This window comes from Oreochromis niloticus, linkage group LG20 (assembly GCF_001858045.2).
Source record: "Oreochromis niloticus isolate F11D_XX linkage group LG20, O_niloticus_UMD_NMBU, whole genome shotgun sequence".
Lineage (NCBI taxonomy): Eukaryota > Metazoa > Chordata > Actinopteri > Cichliformes > Cichlidae > Oreochromis > Oreochromis niloticus.
The window spans coordinates 31,164,176-31,183,514 of record NC_031984.2 but is presented as its reverse complement, the minus strand read 5'-3'; the positions used below and the strand labels follow the sequence as shown (position 1 = coordinate 31,183,514).

Here is a 19,339-nt window from a genome sequence, read left to right as displayed (position 1 = left end):
CACCAAGAATCCCAAAAATCTGGGTTTTCCTTACCTGGATGAATGTTTGTGATAACTGGGAAGAGTCTGTCACATCACTGCGAAGGATTTTAGCCCACTCTTGTTTGCAGAATTGTTCAGCCATGGCTTCAGTATGAACAACTTGTTTAAGATCATGCCAGAGTATCTCAACCAAACTTAAGTTTGGAATTTAAATAGACAACTGCAAAAACGTATTTTAAAATTGAATTTATAGTAATTTTTTTAAGCTAATCAGGGGTCGACTTAGCCTACAGTAATTAGGTCTGGCAGTAATCAGCCCTGATGCAGCTAGTGAAATTGAAAATTTATTTTCAAAAGATGATTATGATTTGGGTCTTAAGTTTATTTGTAAATAGTTGTAATTTTATTTATTTTAATTTAAATCTAATAGAAAATAAAGTGTTGAAATAGTGGAGGTCTATGTATTTCTTGTATATTTATATGTATTTCCTTAAATGCACTATTTAAGGACAATTGTCCTTTCATGTGATTTCTTAATCTTAATTTTCTTAATATTCAAATATGTAAAGCCAAACATTGTATTAGTTACTGACAGCTTTACTCAAATAAACTGAGACAAGAGGCTTTAGATAGAGATATACCAGTCATGATGGACTGTTTTAATTTTATGGTAATAAATAAAATTTTTGAAAGAGAGCCAGTGTTGTATGCATGAAATATTCATGTGTAAAAGTCAGTTATGGCATATGTGAAAGTCAGTACAGTTTTGTTGAATAGTGTGTGTCTCTGCAGCGTGTGTTGGGGGACAACAGGGTTGGTTTGTGCATCCTGAGTCTTGTTTGCTGGTTAGCATGCCCTTTAATTTAGCATTCAGTTTGATACAGATGTAAAGCACTGAAATACATGAATCTGTTGTTTAAGTAAATATTCAAAACAAGTAAAGCGCCAAACGCATCTTTTTTTTTTCTTAAAAACTTTAAAAAACAGTTCGGAATGGATATTTTTATATTTCCTGAGAATATGTCTGAAGCAGAAGCATATGTACGATTACAGTTTCCTGTTTAGATAGATGATCTGGTTTCAAAATACAACCCAGAGGTTTGTGGCTTCATTTCTGTTAAGCTTGCTCCTAACTTGAGCTGATGGTTGAGTCAGTTATGCCTTAACTCTGATCAGGCCACTGATAAATGTGGTCACGACACCTCTGCGTGAGTCATATGCTTCAAAGTGAGATCAAGAAGAAATCAACAAGATTTCCAATAAAAAAGGAATTGAAAAACATTTAAAAGAGACATTTTGTTACTTTAACACTCGTTAATTTATTTTTAAAATTTCATTTAATTTACTTTATGTTAGTGTTTCTTAGTGAACCGGACAGATATGAAGAAGGGCCAGAGACGCACACAAACTAATTTAGAAGGAGTTATAATATGTAACTTGTGTGAACCTTGACATTCATTATTTGCTTTGTTAACACTGACCTGTAAATCAATTAAGCATAAAAAAGGAATGTAGACTAACTGCATGTGGTGCAGTAAAGGTGATTATATCCATGTTGAACTAACAGCGTCAGAACAGCGGCCCTCGTTCTGATTACGGTTACTGATGCCACATTAATTACAGCTTCTAACTTTACCCTGAATGCTTTACATGTCACAAAGTTTACACATTTACTGTGACGTGAAAAGATTTTGGCCCCTTCCTGATTGCTTTAGATAAAGAAAACATGACTAAACACAAAATGCAGTTTTTTTTTAATAAAGGTGTTTATAATTAAGAAGGAAAAATAATCCATTTCCCATGGTGAGTGTTTCTTTTTCACTCACTCCTGTGTCTTTTGTCTTGTCTCTCTTCCTTCACCCCCAACTGGTCGTAGCACATGTAGTTTCTTTACATTGGCTTCCAGTTGATTTTACATTCTCACGCTTGCATGCAGCGCACTAAATGGACAAACTCATGACTACTTATCTGAACATTCCTTTATTTAAATCTATGTTATTTTCAATTCTTTTCTGGAATAGTTCTCTGCTGATATTGCATTGTGACTGTCATGTCTGTGAAAAGTGCTATATAAATAATCTTACTTTACTATAATAATAAAATCAAACTGAACTGCATTAAAAGTGAATTGATTAATGTGCATCAAAGTATGAAGAGGTATGAAGTAAGATTTAAAAAAGTGTTTTCTTTCAACCTGCTGAGACCCCTTGAACAAAGTGTATCTCTTAGAAAATCAGATAACTCTTGGAAGTCTTTTAGTGACCTATTTTGCTTTTACCTGAAGTGTGGTTGGGCGTAAATGTATTTCCGCAGCTAACCAAAGGGCACTTGAGAATATTTTTTTCCAGTTACTCACAGCTCTGAAAAGTCTCCAGCCACAAAGCCACAGAGCCATACACTCATTTTCTCTCATACACTCATTTTACACCTGTGACCACAGTTCAGGCAACATTCACACGTAAAATTTGACTGTAAAATGGATGGATAATTTCATTAGAGTGACTAGTAGATATGCATGGATAGTTATTTACCATTCGCTAGGATACATGTGTCTTTAAGGCAAATTTCTTGTGTTTTTATGCATATTTTATATATTATATCTTGTATATAGCAACACACTCCGAACATATGTCTCCTTGCTATATATGCAAAATATCATATTTACATTTATTGCACAGCATTTATAATTCCCCCTCATGTCATTTTAAGTTTTACGCAAATGTCATACTCTCTATTTTAAGGAAGCTTTTTAAAAAAAACAAAAAACAACAACTTTCATGCAGCTTCTGGATGCTAGATTCTAGATGATATTTTGTGGAACTTTATTAAAGAAAAAATCTCAGAGACATTCTTCATTATATTGATGATTTTATGGTAATTTGTTCAAATTAAAACTTCAAAATGTTTTTTGATGTTTACTACCTATTACTTTTATTATTTTAGTATCAGAACTTGGCAAATGGTCTTTGCTTGTAGTCTGAGAGGAAAATGATCTTTTGGTCTGAAGCCAATTATGGCAACAAAAACAAAAATAGTCATTACTGAGAAAATTATTTTGTTAAATATCTTCACATTTTTTCCATTTTCAAGTCCAGTCCAATTTCAACTGATCACATTTTTGGAATGTTATCTGCTCCACTATATCTTAAAGATTTCATGGTACAAAGGGTGAATATATATTTTATATAAGGATTGCTGTTGATTTTATTTGGGCATGAATCTCTCCTATTGTCCTTTCTTACAGTCAACATGAGTGAGGATGTGTTCTCTGGGACTGATATTTAAAAAATAGCAATCTATTGGCTATTCAAGATCCTGAATTTCAAGATGGCACTCTGATTATGTCTCAGAAAATAAATTTGTTAAATAAATGCGCGCAATACACATAGAACCATTCTACCTACCTACCATTTTGAGACCTGCTGTGATAAATACCATAGTCTATAAATACCATAGTGGGCTAAAAGTCGGTTGACTGACCTAAAAAACCCCAAACAAACAAACAAACAAACAACAAAAAAAAACTGTTTAGGGAAAGTGGAGAAGCTTTAACAGAAAATGCTCGAAAATCCTTTGCTTATGTTTAACAAAATTATACTTGTCAGAATAATCTAGGAACTCCAGAATTTTTTGTTTTCAGACTGTCTGCTCATATATTTTGATTTTGTGATACAACTTGTCATATTTGCAATCAGCACGATTTTTGTCACTTCTTACTAAGAATATCTTGTTGAAACATATACAACATGCTTTATTTTGCTTTCACAATTAACTATTCAGAAATTGTCACCAGCTGTTAGCCCGATTCAGTTTTATGGTAAGAATGACTAGTTAAAACAGTAATAGTAATACAGTAATAAAGTACATTTGAAAAATAGTTTTTGAGATATTTATGCTCACATATTTCCAAAGTTTTCAGCATGCGAAATATATGACGCAAAAATTTCACAGCAATCATCATGATTGCACATATTCAATTTAATTATTTTCTTGGGTATAATTAAAGTACCATCAAGAAACTAATGAATTTCACTCTATTTGGATTCCACTATAAACTTGAATTTATTTTATTTTTGTGGTACAATTATTATTTGCTGAATTTAGTGAAAGTTAATTGAAAAACACATTTTCTTCAGTTTTGTGAATACCTCATTCAGAAATTGTCACTAATTGTCTTTTGCAGTATTAATGTTTTCATTAGTGTGTGCTTACATACGGATTTTTGCAGGAGCGCTAGACCGTTCTTTCATATTTTAGCGATAAAATTTCACAGTACTCGTTATACTTGTTAGATCTTCAAAATTTGGACCAAAACTGGAGATGGTCCAGTAGGAAATCTTCATAAGTTGGCTGATTTGAAGTGGAATACCCAATATGACCCCTTTAAATAGTTAGTTAGAATAGTTAGAATTCCTTTCTAGATGAACATGTGTCAACATTTTTGGAATTAATTCATTAACAGTCAGTTATTAATCATTGAATTTACATCAGTCTATCAATATTTGATCAATTTCCTGTTTTCATAAAATCTCTAGTGTGTGTAAAAGCATCATAGTGAGTTTGTTCAACGAAGAGAAAAGCATAAAAAGGTGCTGTATAAGAAATAAGCACACTTGTGTGTTAGTTTTCTTTAAAATTAAGATAATATTTGTGAGTCTAAATTTGGCGCGTATGCCGCTCATTTCCATTTTTGGTCAGCGAAGCCACGGCAATATAAAGCCGAACACATCATTTGTCTGTCTCACTCTCAAGTCATGAGCTGTGGTGATGATGTGGTTCCTCCTCCTGCTTCTCCACCTTGCTCACATTGAGCTGATGATCTCACAAGGCAAGTTAATTCAGTTTATTTCATTCTGAATACGAGTAATTATTGTTAGTAGTTAGAATTAAGAAGGTATCTTAAAAATGTATTTGAAGTATTTAACATCTATGAAATACTGTTTAAAAAAAAGCTCTGTGTGTGTGTGTGTGTGTGTGTGTGTGCAGGCATCTGAACTGAGTCCAGATTTAATGCTCAATTTGAAGCCAAAATAAAATAAAATAATAAATAAATGTGCTATCTTGAATTGAGTTTGTGTCAAATTCGAATTAGGAAGTGTTGTGTCCTCTAATGTGATATAACAAACTGCACCACTAGAGGGTGGTGTCGTGAAAAAGTGCAGTCGAGAAAATAGATGAAAAAGATCTAAGAGAACTGATGAATGCGCTTGTGACACCCTGCTACATCCGACTGTGTACGTTTATGTGCTGTATTCATTAAAGAGGTACTTGTTCCTTGCAGAGGACTTGTTTCATAATCAGTCACAATTACAGGAAGGAATCTTTAAAATATTTTTGAAATCCTAACAATATTTTACACAAAAAATACCTCTCTCTATTTAAAAACAGTCCAAAGACATACGTGCAGTAGGTTAATTGGTAAATCTAAATTAACTGTGTGTGTAAACACGACTGTCTCCATGTGTTAACAGCTTGGTGACCTGTCCACGGTGTTATCTGCCTCTTTCCCTATGACGGCTGGATTCCGACCTCCCAGAAATTTTATAAGCAGAATTGTTTGGATTAAGACTTAGTGGATTCAAACTAACAATAATAATAATGAACAAAAACAATGTGCTTATAAATATCTTGCTAAATATATTAAAATAATAAAGTAAAACATAAAAGCATACAAACCCCCCCCAAAATGTTTTGTTTTTAGTTGTATTCAGATGTTATGGGAGGAGCTCAAATTCTTTACAGAAGTTGAACATTTTATCCTTTGCAGTTCCCAAAAGTAAGTCAGCCATGAAATAAATAATAATAATAGTAATTTGCTGTATAAACCTTGTATGTTCCTAGCTGAGGACAGACTGATTCTAAAAAACAAAGGAGGCTACCCATGTGAAGGCTACCTTGAAGTCTACCATAAGAACACATGGGGCTATGTTGGGGATACACTCTGGAGCAAGAACACTGAAAAAGTGGTTTGTAAGAGCACTCACTGTGGGGAACCTGTGGACAGCTCAGTAAAAGATATTCTTAAGCCTTCAGAAGACAGCACGATCTGGCTCAATGAACTGAAGTGTGAAGGAGACGAGAGCGCTCTGTGGGAATGTAAACATCCTGGTTGGCACTCCGGCTATTACTCAAAGCTCACAGTGAAAAAACTTAAGTGTTCAAGTAAGTTTTCCAGATTTTTCTTTCTCAGATTTTTTATTTATTTTTTTAATTTTTTTTATTTTTGGTGAGCTCAGTGACAATGACTCTTAGCTAAAGGTTGTTAAGGTACATTAACTATATTGGAAATTACCCTTAGAAGATCGATTGTGGTGTTTGTTTGTTTTTTTATCTGTGTTTGTATTTGGCTGGTTTATGATTGTGCTCTTCAAGGTAATATCACATTAAGCCTGGATGGACCCAAATGTGCTGGAGCGGTCCAGTACTCCATTGATGGCGAATCGGGTTACTTTTGTAACAACAACAACATTGGTATGTCTTCTCTTTTTGTTAATCTTATATGTTTCAAAGGGCAGAGCTGTTCAAATATTGTCAAGATTGCTCTCTCTCAATTTGATTTGTAATAATTTTTTTTATCATTTTTTAAAATGTTTTGCAATGTTTTTGATGAACAAAAGATTAAAAAATTTTTCCTCTTTTAAAAAGGTGAAAAAGAAGCCAGGCTTCTGTGTAAAAGTCTGCGGTGTGGTGGACTCAGAAAAATTCCTCCCTCAGAGAGGATGGTTAGTGAAAAATTCACAGGCTCAACAAAAATGAAGCTCGATTGTTCAGCCTTTAAAAATGCAGACCCAGATCATCTGTGGCAGTGTGTGAAAGGCAATGATGATTCAGCATCATGCAAACCTTTTTCTGTCATATGTGAAGGTAACACACACACACACACAGACACACACTTAAATATTACATCTACTGATTGTGTTACATATTAAATATGGTGAACGTGTTTTTATAAACAGGTTTTATGAGACTGCAGCTCAAAGGAAACCAGTCAAATGTGTGTTCTGGGCAGCTGGAAAAAGAAGAAAATAACAACTGGGTACCTGTTCAACAGGACAACTTTGATTTTGATGTGTGCCAGCAAATGCACTGTGGTAACTCTCTCAGCCCAAACAACAGCACAAACAAAAACCTTAATGTGACTTGCACAGGTAATTCAACACATTTATATTCCAACACAAACAACTTCCAAGCAAACACTTCACACTGTAAAACTGCGCTCTCTCTCTCTCTCTCTCTCTCTCTCTCTCTCTCAGATGAAGTTAAAGTAGTTCTGAAGCACTCTGGTAAAGACAGCAAGTGCTATGGTACAGTTAATATTGAAGTGAATGGTTCAGTTAAGCCTGTGTGTGCCTCCAACTGGACTAAAAGTGAAGCTGAATTAGTCTGCAAGGAGCTTGGATGCGGGAAAGTGAGTTTTCCAGTTTAGTCACCATAAGTTACCGGTTGTTCTGATACATGGATACTGAGTGTATCAGAAACTGTCCATACAGCAGTGCTACTGGATTTATTGTGATAAGTGTACTAATGTGCACCATTAATACTGGATGAGTATCAATGAAATAATGCAAACTCATAAATGCTTTGTTCTAGCTGATTTATACTCAAGAACGTCAAAATTCAAGAGGGATAATGGACCATGTGAGCTGCAAAGGCAGCGAGTCCTCACTGTGGCACTGTGAGGCTCAGCATGGTGACAATATCCAGTGTTCAAAACAACCTTATGTGGTGTGTTCAGGTGAGATACAGCAGTGAAAATGTACAGAGTGGCTGCTGATGGCCTTTGTCTGCTTTTATAATGGGATTTTAAATTCTGCAATAAATTCTCTGTTGAGAGAGAAAATCTGTAACTTCATTCAATGAAATTGTGACATTGTTAAATTCTGATTATATTTTTCCAAAATGTGTTCAGTAAGAGTTTAATTTAATGTATTTATTCTTTTTGTGTTTCATGGCTGATAAATCTCTTATTGTCATGGTACAGACAGTGTGGAGGTGAAACTGGCAGATGGTCCTGGAAGATGTGCTGGAAGATTGGAGATAAAGCTTGAGGGCCAGTGGAGGAAAGTTCCTGCAGACGAATGGACAGAGGATCAGTCAGCAGCTGTCTGCAAACAACTGCAATGTGGGGAAAAAGGCAAAACTGAAAAATTCAGTCAGGGTTCTGGTAGCTTCCTGTCATTAAAGTGTCCAGAAAATAAGAAGATATCAACCATATCTGAGTGCTTAACAGAAAACTCAAACAACAAATTTTCAAATCAAGAAGTGAAAGCAGTTGGAATAACCTGTGAGGGTGAGTGTCACGTTTCCTTTCTTAAAGGAAGAGTTTTTGTATCGTTGGCTTTTTAGTTGCTTAACACTGATGATATTGGTGAAGTTTGATCAAAACAGGAAATACTAAATTACTAAAATACGATAAAATCTTAGAACCAGGAAAAAGACATTTTCGTTCATCGATGTGAGTCAGAAGAAAAGAAAACGTGTTTTTTCCCCTCAGCTTATTTAACTTCTCCTTTTATTCCTAGAGCTCCTTCAGGCTCAACAGTCCTTCCATACCTACAGTTTAATACTTCCAGACTAAGAAAGGGATTTTTGTTAAACTGTTTTGATCATAAAAGTGAAATAAGACACTAAAACTTTCATTGATCATGTCATATTAACATTTTTTCTTTAAAATACTACCCTGACTTTTTACTCAAAAATGTAATTAAAAGATTATTTTGGCACAGTTACATGCTTCGTAAGGAAAGTCTTAAAGACAATGCTCATTTTTGCTTATAAATAGATAAAACTGAGTACATTTTAATCTTATAGACATTAAATTGGCCTCCAGTTAAATCTTCAGTTGATCCAGAATACTGCAGCGAAAGTACGAGAGAGAGCAGATTTGTCCTATCTTGGATTCTCTTCATTGGATCCCTAGATCAAATTTAAAATCCGTCTCTTCACATACAAATTGAGCACTTCCCTCTCAGACTACAGGCTTACTTGTGGTTCCTAAAAGTGGAAAAGAAGGCAGAGGTTTCAGCTTTCAGGCCCCTTTTCTGTGGAATCACCTCCCAGTTTGGATTTGGTAGACAAACACCTTCTCTATTTTAAGATTAGGCTTCAAACTTTCCTTTTTGATAAAGGTTATTAGTGCCCAATAAGATGACCCTGAACAATCACTTAGTTATGCTGGAATAAGCCCAGACTGTGTTTTATCTCCATTCAGCTTTTTTCACCAAATATGTGTTTATACACCACTTTCCTATTTTTGTGTCCATCAGGTCACAAGGTGGTGTTTTTGAGTGGAACCTGTTCTGGTCATGTGGGGATAGAGCATGGCAGAGAAATCTACTGGCTCTCTGGGTCTAAAGAGACATGGAACCAAGAGTCTGCAGACTCAGTGTGTCAGCAGATGCATTGTGGGAACGCTGCCAGCTTTTCTTTCCGTTCTAGGGCTGATATGATTAATAAAGTTTGGAAAGACTCTTTTAGCTGCTCATCCAGAAAAAAGTCTCTTTTTGAGTGTAACCAAACTACACCTCTGCCTCCTGACCACCAAACTTCTACTGCCTATGTGAAATGTTCAGGTAATGTGAAATGTGAATGAGTTAAAGTATAAAACTAAGACTAAAGTCATTATGGAATTGATTTATTGTGTCACTAGTTGTAATGTGAGCCACTCAGAAGAGACAATTTATTTATAACAGACTTTACCTTTTAATGTCCATAGATGTACATTCACTTCCTTGTTTTCTCTCAATCAAGTTTCTACTATTATCTGTTTTTTCTGAAACCCAGCTCGGTCTAAGAAGTTGTGAAATATTTGCTGATAATAGTTTCCTCTTAACTTTTGCTTTTTCAATGTCACAACAGGAAATATTGAGATGAGGTTGACGAACAGCTGCTGGGGAAAAGTCAAGATTCATGTAGAAGGCAAGGAAGGAGATATGTGTGCAGACACCTGGACAGAAGACAAGTCTGTGAAGCTGTGTGAAAAGCTGAACTGTGGGACGCCCATAAAAGCCCACAACAGTCCCAGAGATGGTGATATCCTCTTCAAGAGTTTACACCCGACAAATCAGACTAAAGACCTGACACAGAGCATCTTTGTCAAAAACCAGGACAATGATAACTCCTGTAGACAAAAACCAGCCTATGTTGTTTGCTCAGGTAATTAATTGTTTTTTAAAAATATTTTTATATTGCAAAAATATAATAAATGTCGCATCTTCGCTTTTTAAAAAGTTTCATTTTCAACTGATTTCTCAGCTTTGGAGAAAAGTGCCAGTTTTATTGCTCCAATTTATTGGTTGGTTGATTTTTTTGTCACTAAGTTACAGGATACCAGAATGTAAAAAACAAACAAAAAGTCATTAATCTGTTTTTAAATGTTCCTTCAAATGTTTTAAAAATATCTGTGTAAATACTGTTTTTATAATTAAGCTTATTTGTGTTAAAGGAGCAAATATGAATCTTTCTGAAGCTATCAGACTGAAATTATTTACACTTATTTCATGTTTTCACTAAGATGATGATGGTTCTTGTTGCTTAAAATTCTAATTAAAAATAAAATAAGAGTATTATAAATATATGGTATTATTTTGATATTATTTCGTTTCAGGTAGTGTCAAGCCCAGATTTAGCATTCCCAGTTACAAATGTTTTGGAAACATAGAGGTGGAGTATGAGGGGAAGTGGATCCCTGTGTGCGAGGATGCTCTCAAAGACACTAACAATCGAAACACCATCTGTCAGGAGCTTAAATGTGGTGATGCTGTCGAGACTCTTCTCTACTTTGGACCTGCAGCAGATAAATTAGCCATTTCAAACCTAAACTGCACTGCAAATGCTAACAGTTCATTATCTGCATGCAGCAGTATTACTGCTTCTACAGCTGCCTGCAAACACAGTGGCCTCCGATGCTCTGGTGTGTATTGATTGATTAATTGATTGATCATACTTTATTCATCCCGAGGGAAATTGGATTAAAAGAAACAAATGATCTTTGTTTCTTTTACAATCTTCTCTTGTGTCAGCAGTTTCTTAATTATTGTTTGCTCCTTCACTGAACTGAAACTGAAACAAACTGAGACTAGTTTGTATTTCAGAAAAATGTTGAGATAAAAATAATGCTGCGTTCAAACTTTGACATGCTCGCCTTCAAAGGTTACTTTAAGTAAAATAAAGGTTAGAATCTTAACATCCTCAACCTTCATTAATCATATTTGTTCTACTCAGTTTTACTCTTTTCTTTTCTGCTTGTTGTCCATGTCACCAGTATGTCTCTGCCACACAGTCTGACTCACTTAAATAATGTGTGGAATCAGCTGGAAACAGCTAGCCTGTGCAGTCTGATGGTTATAAAAATATCTCTGTCATCAGTTGTCATCTCTTTGTTATCACTCTATAAAATCATTTTATTTACACAGCAGTCAGCAGGTTAGCTAAACTTTAACAACTTTAATTTGATGCAGGATCATAATGTCATTTCTGTGTGCAGAGTGTGTTATTTATATCATTCAGATCCTGTTGATTACATCATGTTTTGTGAACTTTTTGTTTCTCTTGTCTGTCTCAGAATGGAGGACGATGGTACCTGACAAAAAGGCCTGTAGTGGAACAGTGTTGGTTCACTGGAGACAGGGACCCAGTGCTGTTTCCAGAGAAAACTTCAGTGAAACTGAGAAGGAAAAGCTTTGCCAGGATATGGACTGTGGTGGACACCAATCAACAAATAAAAGCCACCCCCAAACAATTGAAATAGATTCTTTTTGGAACAAAAGATTCAGCTGTGGTAAAAATCCAGGAAGCATTTGGGAGTGTGAAAATAAAACCACTCCCTCAAGGAAGGAGCCAGTCTTTATTGAATGCCAAAGTAAGATTTATATCAGCAGGACTGATCTTAAATGATCACAGACTTTTTACATTTGCACTGGAAACACTGAAGAGTGAAACAAGACTCTAGGAGTGTGAAAGAGAATTATTCCAGATACACTGGATAAAGTAACAAACCAAAGCTAAAAGTGTTAAATGAACTATTTGATTATGGACTTGTGCTTCATATTTTGACTTTGTAGTGCAGAGATGATTAACTGATCATTTCCACTTCAGTGCTTTATGTCTTTATCAATACTTGACTGCAGTGTTTTATTGCTTTGCCTCCCAGAGGAGCCCAGTGTCAGCCTTTCACAGAACTGTAGTGGGGAAGTGAAGATAGATGGCGTTCCAGTGTGTGCTAGTAACTGGGATCTATCCTATGCACACAAAGTTTGCCAAGAAAAGCTTTGTGGCAATGCTGTCTTCATTAAACCCAAAGCTCCATCAAAGGGTTCAGGTAACATTTACCATGTCAGCTGTGAAAAGTACCATTCCATCATTGGCCAGTGCAGGAGGACTAAAGGAAAGTGTGACACAAATGTGGTGTTCATTACTTGTAGTGGTAAGTGTGAGTCCATACACCTCTCTTTCTATAGACTCATTCATATATACAGTACATACATGTAGGTCCTCTGTTAATTCTGGTAGTATTTTAATTTATTATCTTTGAGTAACTGCTAACTTTTTTTTTTTTTTTTTTTTACAAAAACAAAGTTTTTTGTTTTTAAAAGGACATTTTCAAGTTCCCTATGTCATTGTTAAGGAACTTATTCCAGTTTCCGTAACAATGACCATTTGGCTGGTTCATTAGAAAAGTCATCTCAAAAATTTAAAAAATGTACAAGTTATCTTTCTTCATTTTTTAAACACATTACAAACACAAGCTGACCATCTCTAACATCTTATTTGTCAGACAGAAGTGGATGAGCTTGTTTCCTTCTTTAAACACAGTTTCTTTACTTTTACAGAAAGTGTAAAGTTCCGCACGACTGAAAAACATGGAGGTGTCCTTTATGTCAATTATCGAGATAAGTGGGAAAGAGTATGTCCATATAATCCTTCCCAAGACTTAAAGGCAAAGCTCTGTGAAGAGATCAGTAATGTGACCCATAGCAGCTCTAAGGAAGACAAACAGGTAAATCTTTACATTTTACATCTTGAAGCGGTCACTGATTTGTCTCATATTTTACAAACCAAGACCATGGACAGTTTCCTGGCTCTGTGTCTCAGCTTATTTAAATCTAATGATGAAGACTGGAATGTGACTTTTATATTATTTCGGTTTATGAAATGGAAAGAAATGTATGAGAGGTGTTGCTGACTAAACACAAAATGCTCAAAGATTTTTAAGTTAAAAACTTTCTGGACACTTTGCTGACACAAAGTTTCCAGAAATATAAAAGAAATTGAATGTCCCAATACTTTTGGTCTGGACTTCTAGTGACTTCTTTTGCTGTGTGTTGCTTTGATGCTTCAGTCAGGCCTGTTTTTTACTGCCAGAGAAATTTCAGTGTTTTTTATTCTGGCTGTATCTCTAAATGTGATAAGGTTTAAATTTGATTCAAGGTCAACTTAGAAACAACACTGGAGTCCACTGATGATACCATGGACGTCAAGCGTGCCGTCAAACAACGTTCCTGTGGAAACGCTTCTCCAGCTGAAATATTTTGTAAGACACACCATGAATCCCTTCTCAATAAGTTCCACTGTTTTCATAAATATTCATTCAACTTGTTTTGCAGAGAAGAGACTTTTTATAATCTGTAACTCTGAGCTTATTTACCTTGAGGTCAGCTCGCAATGTGACTGAATCCAGAATAAATAAAGTGGTTGTTTTTTATTTCAGGCTACGAGCCACCCCCTACACTCCCACCACCTCCTCCATCAATAGCACCTATTATCGTGGGTGTGGGATTTCTTCTTGTTGTTGTGATCTTAATTTTGGTATTTGTGCGATTCTATCTCAAGAGAGCCAGGAAGTCCAAAGTTCCATGTGAGTATCTTTATTACATGACTTAAACACATGACCTGTTTCACTTTTAATGAATTACTTTAAAAAGTGTAAAAATCCTGATTGAACATGATAACGTGATCCAGAAAAAGGTGTTTTCTCCAACATACTGACTGAATTATGAATTCAAATAGTGCCATCACTACTGCTGACAAAACAAGCAACACATCAGCTCATTCAAACATTGCTTACTTCAAAAAATTATGGAAAAATTTCAAAAATTACCCAAACTTGTGCTTGTGTTGTGTTTTTCCTGCTCGCATACTCAGGGCTGGACTGTTACAAAAAATCAGCCCTTAGTTTTTCTTTTTAATCTCCTTGCTAAAGTTGTTGTTGGGTTAGTTCTTAGTTGAACTGCACTACAGTATGTGACAATAAAAAGCTAAACTTTATCTGTTTGCAGTGGCTCATGGACAAAGTGGCCATTCATTTTACTTTTATTGGGACTGCTGTCCCTCCCCCTGCACTTCTCCACGGCAGCCTCCTCTTACTGTGAGGGTTTGTTACTACAGCAGTTGTTGCTGCAACAGCAGCAGCCCCGACAACAATATGACTAAAATGATATGTTTTGCTCCATTTATTTTTACATTTCTTTTCCTTTTCTCAGCTTTTCAGCTCCACCTTTTTGTCACTTCGTCCGTACTAAATTCTGTTCTGCAAGTTGTGTGAGCACACATGGAAAGTAGGGGAGGGCCTAGTTTAAATATTTGAATTTGCAATACAGTGTCTGTATCAAAAATGAACAAATTGCCTGCTGACAGTGCTTTTATGGCTGATTCCAGATTACCGTACCAGTCTTTGCTGTACCCTGGTACACTGGTACATCACTGGTACATTAGCACAGTGCACTGTTGAGACAGCTGTTGTTATGTACTGTATGAGTAAATGTGTAACACTGTAACCTTTCAGCAAGAATGCTGCCAGACAAGGAAATGGAGTTTGAAAGTGGAGAATATGAAGATGTCACGAACAAAGAAAATGAGATGGAAGACTTAAGTCATGGCAGTGAGTCATTCATTCATTCATTTGTTTATTGATTGATTGGTTATTTTGTTCATTCATTCATTTTTTCTAAATACTTTATTGCTTCTGATCAAAGTGCCATTTATATACTGTACACCATGTTTGTTTGTTGCAGGTCTTGCTGCTTCTTATATTTCCATGTACACAGCTATATTTTACACAGATATTTCTTATCACTGAATATCAATACTCCATTTTTTCTGCTTTTATAAGTTATTTCTGCTTAATCATACTGTGTCAAGAACAAAACCTTACCTCAGTTAAATCTGGATTTTACCACTTCTGATGTCGTCTCCTTGTGCAGTCCTACTGCTCCCCCCTGCTGACCACTTGAAGGCGCACGATTTCAATTTCACCGTGGACCTGAATAGAGATATAAAACATATATGAAATGAAAAATTATCTGTCAAACTGACTTTCATGGCAGGGATCATTGGTAATAACAGTTAAGCCTCTGGATACAAAGAGCAGCAGTTTTTAGTGAAAGCTGTCAGTCTTATTTTACATGGTAGGCCACTTACAGAAACCAGTGAAACTCCCCTTTCTGTCAGCCTAAAGAAATGTAACTACACATTTAAAACAAGAAAAGAAAAATAAAGGCATTTTAAATAGTATTTCTTAGTTTTCTGCATGAAAAAAAAAGAAATGCTGCCATAGTAAATGTCTAATTTAAATTGCAATTATCAAATGTGTAAAATTACAGGAAAATAGAAAGTTTCTATTAATTCACAGGAAATACCCTGATGGGGTTTTTTCCAATCTAGGCCAACTGTAAAAAACGAAATAGTAAATCATAAAGACAGGAACTTCTCTATGATTTAATGGTTTATCTTTTGCAGTACTTAATTCATTTTGTGCAGTATAAACATCCTTGGGGGACCTATTTTTCAGCATGAGAAGCTGCAAAAATTAATTAATTAAATAATTGTTTTTATAAAACAATTTGCCTGTCAGATTTATCTCAGATTGTTTCCAAGTGGGAGTTCTTTTTAAAAAGCCAACATGGTGTAAGTGTTCTCTTGCTATTTTTCATTCAGGAGCCAGATCAGAGGCTGAATTAATCTCAGAGAAGGATGGGCAGAGTGTTTCCTCTTTACCTTATGAGGATGTTGAAGCAGATGAGGCTCGACCCCTGACCTTTCCGGGCACTACTGCTCCTGCTGCCCGAGACATCAACGTTCATGAAGGTGTCCATAATGAAAACACTAGAAAGTTCTGAACCAGTTTACACACACTGTTTTCACATTTCAATAACAGTAAATGGCAATTTGGAAAATCACTGAGTCTAATCTCTGTTTAACACATGTCATCTGTTTTTCTTTGTGACAGACGAGGTGACCTACGAAGTGGAAGATCCACAGGAGAGTTATGACGACATCGATACAATCCCTGGACCCACACAGACTACAGCAGAGGTCCATGACAGCCCTGAAACATCACATGACTTAAACACAGCAGCCCCAGGATTGGTGGAGAGAGATGAGGACTACCTAGAGCCAGATGTGGATGGGTGAGCCAAATGTGGCTTTAGAAACTACTTTAAAAAATCAGTCTTAAAAAGTGGCTCATGTCCAAATTCACTTTCCTTTCTCTCAAATAAATATCAAATGAAAAGCAATATTAAAATCTTTAAATTCAACATACATTTACTGAAATGGCTGAAGGAAACTTCCATTTCATGGAAGAACTCAGTGTAAAAAGACTGAAAATCCATCTTTTGATACTGTATAGGAAAAAACTTAAAATGTACAATGTAAAGAAAGAAAGTGCTAGTTTCATCTATACATCATTTTATTATGTTTTATAATGCCAGCCGCTTCTTCCTGCTTCTAGTCTATAGGCTTAGCTAACTGTCTTGTTACTTTTATATTCAGCATTGAAATTTGTGTAATATCAATATTCTCATCAAACTCTGAGTATAAAAATACAAGTGTATTTCTCATAATATTAAGCTATTGTTCTAAATATAGTATATTCTTTAAAGCATAAATATAAAGAATTCAAAATCTTGTGGTTGTCGTCTTTTTGTGATATTGTTTCATTTTTATGCAATGTGTCATTAAATGGTCCAACATGAAATACCAGTGCAGTTGGTATTTCTTAACTAGTCTGTTAATTGCTCATTTTAACGATGCTCAACTTGACAGTTTTTTTTTTTAAATCCCAACACCCAATTATATTTTATTGATTATTATTTTTTGATTATTTCCCCCATGACCACAGCTTCTTTGTGGCTAATTTTCACATTCCTGACAACTGTTCACAGTGCACATTTTTCTATAAGTCACCCAATTTTTTTATTGTTTGTATTGAAAATTAATTACAGCATGATTAAGGTTGTGATTGATGTGAATGACATGTTTCATCCTGTTTAGCTTCTCTGGTAGGTACATTTTGTTTTGAAACTACTCAACATTAGTATGTGATTAGAAATCACTGTGAATTATGGATGTACATTGCTAACAGAACTAACTAGCTAGCATGACCGTTAGCTACTAACTCATTATTTTGTTCTTACCATGAGTCACTGGAGGGATGAATAACACTGCTTTACTGACAGATCTTTAAAATTATTGACATTTTTAGGTTTAATAATTAAAGAATGTCTAGTGAAGCCTGTGAGACTCTGGGATTTTGGAAATGGCTTAGATGTTGAGTATCAAACTGTATGTTATGTATGCTATATATAGTTTGATACACAGCACAATAAGCCATTTTATCAATAAGACGTCGCTTTTAGAATCTCTGAAGTTCTGAAACTTGTTACTTTCCATTCTTACAGGTTGTTGACTCTTTCACCAGTGTTTGGGTTGAAAACATTTTGAGTATAGTTACATCATCATGCACTTTAATGTTCTCTATTGCAATTTATAATTTTCCTCAATGGTCAAACTTGGCAACTGCTTGCTGCAAATGTTAACATGGGTAAGCTTATCATTGAGGTGCAGCTTTGAGGACATTGACAGATCTACTAAGGCCTCAGATGTTTGGTCAGAGTAAAGGGCCAGTGAGAAGAGAGCCAAAGGGGCTAATTGTAAACAGCATTCTTTCACAAGCAGCACTGATGTCAGAGGCCTTGCTGAGGAGCCATGATGTAGGATTAAGTCTGCTATGTAGCTGAAGTTGAAATAGAATCAGCATAGTTGTCTGCAAAGGTGACAAATCCATTCTGGACTTAAATATTTGTACAAAGCAAACTTAACCTTATGTTATATAAATGCAATAAAATGTTATTAGTACATGATAATACAAACTTTTTTAGAGTTTGTATGTAAGTTTTCATTTTAATCGATGTATTCAGTTTGAATTTGTTATATATAAACACGAGCAGAAAAAAGGAAGGAGAAGTTTTAAAGATACCTTTATTGTCTTTCTCCTTCATCGCTCAGGGTGACTTTGCCTCCGAGGATTCCCATTCATTTCCTATGTGGGACACTTTTGACTGGGAACACCACAGATGTAACAAAGTTGATTAAAACACTCAATTCAATGAAAGAGGTGTTCTTCGCTTTTAGATGTTCACGTGCATAGTGTGAAGGATATTATGAGGCCTCGAGGCAATCGGATATGAAAAAAACAATATTTATGAGTGTTATAATTTGTAAATCGGTCAGATTTGACCCGAACACAACAGGAAGGAAAGAGGGAGAATAAGCAGATGAATGCATTTTTGTTGTCATAAAATGATACAAATAAACATAATAACTATATAACATATGATCATTAATTGCAGTTAGAAAGAGTGTGTCTATCCAACACACACAGCCTTCTTCAGTTCTTTGGTTCTTAGGTTTATAGCTTGGATCTCTGCAAGCTATAAAATTAGTTACAATCTCAGAACATTATATAACATATTATTACACCATGCCATTGTTTATTTCACAAAAACTGGATATAAATATGAAAGCAGTGCATGAAAAACTTCATGATAAACAGCTTGTAGAACTACCCCATAGCACCAAGAGTAACTAACTTGTTTTCTTTTTCAAATAATTCACAGTGAAGAGTGATGAGTGCCCCAAGTGTCCTTTTCTTGAGGTATTGTTTTTTTATTTGTTTGTGTGTGGATGTGGAGTCCTGCCTGTGCCCCTCAACAATAACATTTAACTATTAATCACAATTTTGCTAAATAAAATGATCTGCTTGCATCAGTCACATGATGACCATTAACCAATGCTCACCCTTGACATTAGAGCGCGCTGGCTAGTCTATTTATGATGTGACTGATGTTTTCTAAGGTGTTAGGAGACACACTGTCTGCTCAAATCCAGCTAAATACAACCAAATTGATTGGATGGCATTTCATTTCTTAACATAGATGGACAGTCACCCAAATATACAGCCAAAGCAACCCAGGAGTTTATTAATAAAGCAAAGAAGGCCAATATTCTTGAATGGGCAGTCAGTTATTTGATCTTAACCCAACTGAGCATGCATTTCAGTTGTTGAAGACTAAATTTT

The 19,339-nt window shown here is 35.3% G+C and overlaps 1 protein-coding gene across 1 annotated transcript; it reads left to right on the top strand.

The window, feature by feature from the left end:
* The first annotated feature begins 4,733 nt into the window (after positions 1 to 4,733).
* LOC102077989 (scavenger receptor cysteine-rich type 1 protein M160) lies at positions 4,734 to 16,888 on the top strand. Its single transcript, XM_019349905.2, has 19 exons — positions 4,734 to 4,810; positions 5,824 to 6,144; positions 6,355 to 6,453; positions 6,628 to 6,846; positions 6,939 to 7,130; positions 7,236 to 7,390; positions 7,573 to 7,717; positions 7,964 to 8,272; positions 9,249 to 9,554; positions 9,841 to 10,137; positions 10,589 to 10,894; positions 11,546 to 11,842; positions 12,134 to 12,406; positions 12,813 to 12,979; positions 13,411 to 13,513; positions 13,691 to 13,837; positions 14,765 to 14,860; positions 15,916 to 16,065; positions 16,208 to 16,888. Exons 1-19 carry the CDS (start codon positions 4,750 to 4,752, stop codon positions 16,390 to 16,392), a joined length of 3,828 nt encoding a protein of 1,275 aa, XP_019205450.1. The 5' UTR covers positions 4,734 to 4,749; the 3' UTR covers positions 16,393 to 16,888.
* Positions 16,889 to 19,339: the final 2,451 nt, after the last annotated feature.